Source organism: Sinocyclocheilus grahami, unplaced genomic scaffold, assembly GCF_001515645.1.
Source record: "Sinocyclocheilus grahami isolate Dianchi unplaced genomic scaffold, SAMN03320097.WGS_v1.1 scaffold44.1, whole genome shotgun sequence".
NCBI lineage: Eukaryota > Metazoa > Chordata > Actinopteri > Cypriniformes > Cyprinidae > Sinocyclocheilus > Sinocyclocheilus grahami.
The window spans coordinates 2,423,808-2,427,195 of NW_015505223.1; the positions used below are offsets into that span (position 1 = coordinate 2,423,808).

The following is a 3,388-nucleotide window of genomic DNA, read 5'->3' on the forward strand; positions in this document are numbered from 1 at the left end:
ACCTCAGATGGAGGCACTGAATGACTAATATGTCAAACTATAGAGTCCATTAAAATTTGTAATTGCACTGCCATCTAAACATTACATTATTCCATGCATTCACCAGAAAAAATGTGGGAGAAGTTGACCTATTCTTGCAGTATACAGCCAGCAGTTTTCAAAGGAACAGTATTTACACACAGGCGATGGTTGGTTGTAAAGACCAGGAAGTACGGTGAATAAAGAGAACCTAACAAAGCTAAATAAGTTATATGAAAAGTATTTGAGGCAAATAACATAAAGCTCTGAAAGCTCTCAAACCTAAAAGGAATCATTACAAAAGTAGTACAGTGAGGGGAAAAAGTACATTTTCAAAACCATTTGCAAACTCATAAGGTAAATAACTGGGATGCGCTTCATTAATATCTCTCCAGAACAGCTGTTTGGATTAAACAAACACAGAAATTACAGGTTTCTACCAATAATAATAATAATAAAACCAAAACAGATCTAGAATGAACTTATGAAAACATATTTCTGCACTAATTTTCCTGTGCATGTCCAAGCAAAGATGGAGAAAGAGAAACTATAGAGTAGATGCTCTGAACATCTACTGTACCAAACATTCAGATAAACTGAACAGAAAAAACAAACAATGATCACCGCTGGCATTTGGAGGTTTACAAAAATGGTAATGAGACTCATGAACGAAAGACTTAATCACAGACCTACATCAGTTTTAAATAAATGCAATGTGGGTTTGGACACTAAATCCACACCTCATTCTTGATCATGGTAATCAGAAAGCCTCCCAATGACAACAGCAAGTTTTCAGATTCTACATAACTCGCATTATGTCACCCTTAGGTTATTGTAATGACCGCCTAACTGCCAAGAGCCTAAGAACTGACCTTCCTTAAGGCCTGGGACATTGTGTATTACGCAACATTTTTAATTGGGCTTTACAAACTGTAAGAAAACTGTTATCATCACATAATATTCCGATGGAAACAATAAGTGGCTCGTAAAATCCAAACAAACACACCTGTATTTCCTCATAGGCCTCGTCAACGGTAGTGACTTGGTGCTGTTCGTGTAAGGCAGGCTCATCGCAGAAGAAGCACACCAAGCTCTTGTCACTTAAGCAGAAGAGTTTGACCTTTTCATGGTCCTTGCACGGGTACGAGTTCCTCTGGGCGTTCAGGATGGCGTCCAGAGGGAAAGCAGCATACCTCTCCACGATGTTGGAGAGCTTCAGGCTCGGGGACAGAAGGGGATCCGTGAAGGTCCTCCTGCACTCCGGGCAGTCTCGCGGCCCGTGGTGCTCCTGTCTGCTCCAGTGCTCAGTGATGCACTTACGGCAGAAGTAGTGCTCGCAGCCGAAACTGACTGGGTCTTGATAAATGCTCAGACAAATGGAACACAAGAGCTCGTCCTTCAGACAGCAAGCCATTTGAATCTATGGAGGGGTCGGTCATGCACTGTGCAGGGAGCACGAACCCCGAGTTTCTAAATCAGCTGGGCTCTTTGAGGCTTGAAAATAATCCTCTACTGATTCCTGAAAAAGAGCATAGACAAAGCAAATAAATGAGACATTAAAAAGACGGTTCTGCAAAAGGCATACGTTTGATATTAGACTCTCAGATAAGACATGGACTTCACACTACATTATAATGACTTGATCAGCAAATGCAGATAAATCTGATTGAAAGAGAAGAAAATTATGATACTCCTTAATTAAAGGAGACTCGCCTGAAAATCGGATTATTTACTGAACTCATGATTCTGCAGGATTCAATAGGATCTTATCAAGCCCATTAAAAAATTATTACATTCTCATTTAAGAATCTGAAAGGATGTTCCCTGGTTAATGAAATACATTCATTTCTAAACGAATTTTATACAGACTGTCACTCAGTCACAAAGGGATCTTGTATGGAGACTCAAACTTGCAGACAGACAGAGAAAGAAAGAAAGAAAGAAAGAAAGAAAGAAAGAAAGAAAGAAAGAAAGGGCTTAATACAATATTTTTATTATTTCTTTTGCATTACTTTTTCGTATTTATTTTTTTCCCTATTATTACGTGTGTTTGTTTGTTTTTGCATTTAATTTTATTTTTAATTTAACTTACTGCAGGAATGGGCGTCCATAATCTTGTCAAATTTAAAGAAGAAATTAACGCATTTAAAGATCTGAAATTATTCAAAATGATATTCTCCCTCGCTACTCGCTAATTAAAGACATTCATTTAGAAAGCAGGTTAATTTATTACAGACCCCCAGTCAGTCCCCAAAGACTTCAACTGAATTCAATATAACAAATCTGAAATGATCAAAATAAAATTTCGATTGCTAATGAAACACCTTGAATCTCTAAATCAGGTTATAAATACTGCCACCACAGACTTCCGCTGAAGTTAATAGGATCTTATCAAGCCCATCTGTTATAAGTTACACATCAGAACGCTTCTGTACTTCATGGCAATCGCACAAAAGTTATGAACATCACTGCTTTGTTTGAAAGAGAAAAAAAACTGCTTTTACATCATTTCTCTTCACTCTGTCCATGGTTTCCTTTTTATTGTTTATAAAAGCCGGCTGCTAAATAATTAGCCAGCTAGCAGGATGTGTAAACAGATTTTCCATCTATTCAATCCTCTCAAAAAACTGACATTATCACTTTTCATTCGCTTACCCTGAATGTTCCTGAAGCGTTGTACACTGGAAACAGCCGACTGTCACATAATTGATAGAGCAGCTCGTTGGTTTAATTAAAAATGTTCATCACGTCAAACTCTTCAAAGGCGAAGCGACCGCCCGCACGCGCAGCTCCTCACAATCCCACCGCTCTACACGCGATCCAGAGGCGCACAGCAACGGAGCGAACCAACTCCACATGGGGGGGGCACACACAAACAATGGCAAGCTAATACAGCTTTCTCGGGACTTGTACTTTTGCTTTAAGGAAATTAAGTAAAGTACTTGCCTCTGATTTGTCTTTATCATCTGGGCTGGATTCGTGAACGTATATGAGACATTTTTACACGAATGAAGGGTGAATCCCTCCCGCTGCTGTGATGGTACAGCTCCGGCTTCCTCATCAAGGGAAGAAATGAGCATATGATAATATCAGCGTGATTGCTCGCACTCTGCTGGCGTGTGTTTGTATGTAGGTCGATACGAAATTTGTTCTTATATACAGTGAGTTCAGCATACTATTACATTAAAGAAAACATCTTAAAATAATTATAACATTTTAAATATTTGATTTATCATAATTGGATAGATAGATAGATAGATAGATAGATAGATAGATAGATAGATAGATAGATAGATAGACAGACAGACAGACAGACAGACAGACAGACAGACAGACAGACAGACAGACAGACAGACAGACAGACAGACAG

The 3,388-nt window shown here is 38.7% G+C and overlaps 1 protein-coding gene across 3 annotated transcripts in view; it reads right to left on the minus strand.

The window, feature by feature from the left end:
- The window catches only part of trim62.1 (tripartite motif containing 62, tandem duplicate 1), a 54,953-nt gene extending 52,133 nt beyond the window's left edge, over positions 1–2,820 (minus strand). For all 3 annotated transcript variants that reach the window (XM_016268251.1, XM_016268252.1, XM_016268250.1), the window contains exons 1-2: positions 2,674–2,820; positions 1,025–1,537 (exon numbers count right to left, since the gene is read on the minus strand). In XM_016268251.1, the coding sequence (XP_016123737.1) occupies positions 1,025–1,432 (408 nt within the window). In that variant the 5' untranslated portion in view covers positions 1,433–1,537; positions 2,674–2,820. The remainder of the gene's footprint in view (positions 1–1,024; positions 1,538–2,673) is intronic.
- Positions 2,821–3,388: the final 568 nt, after the last annotated feature.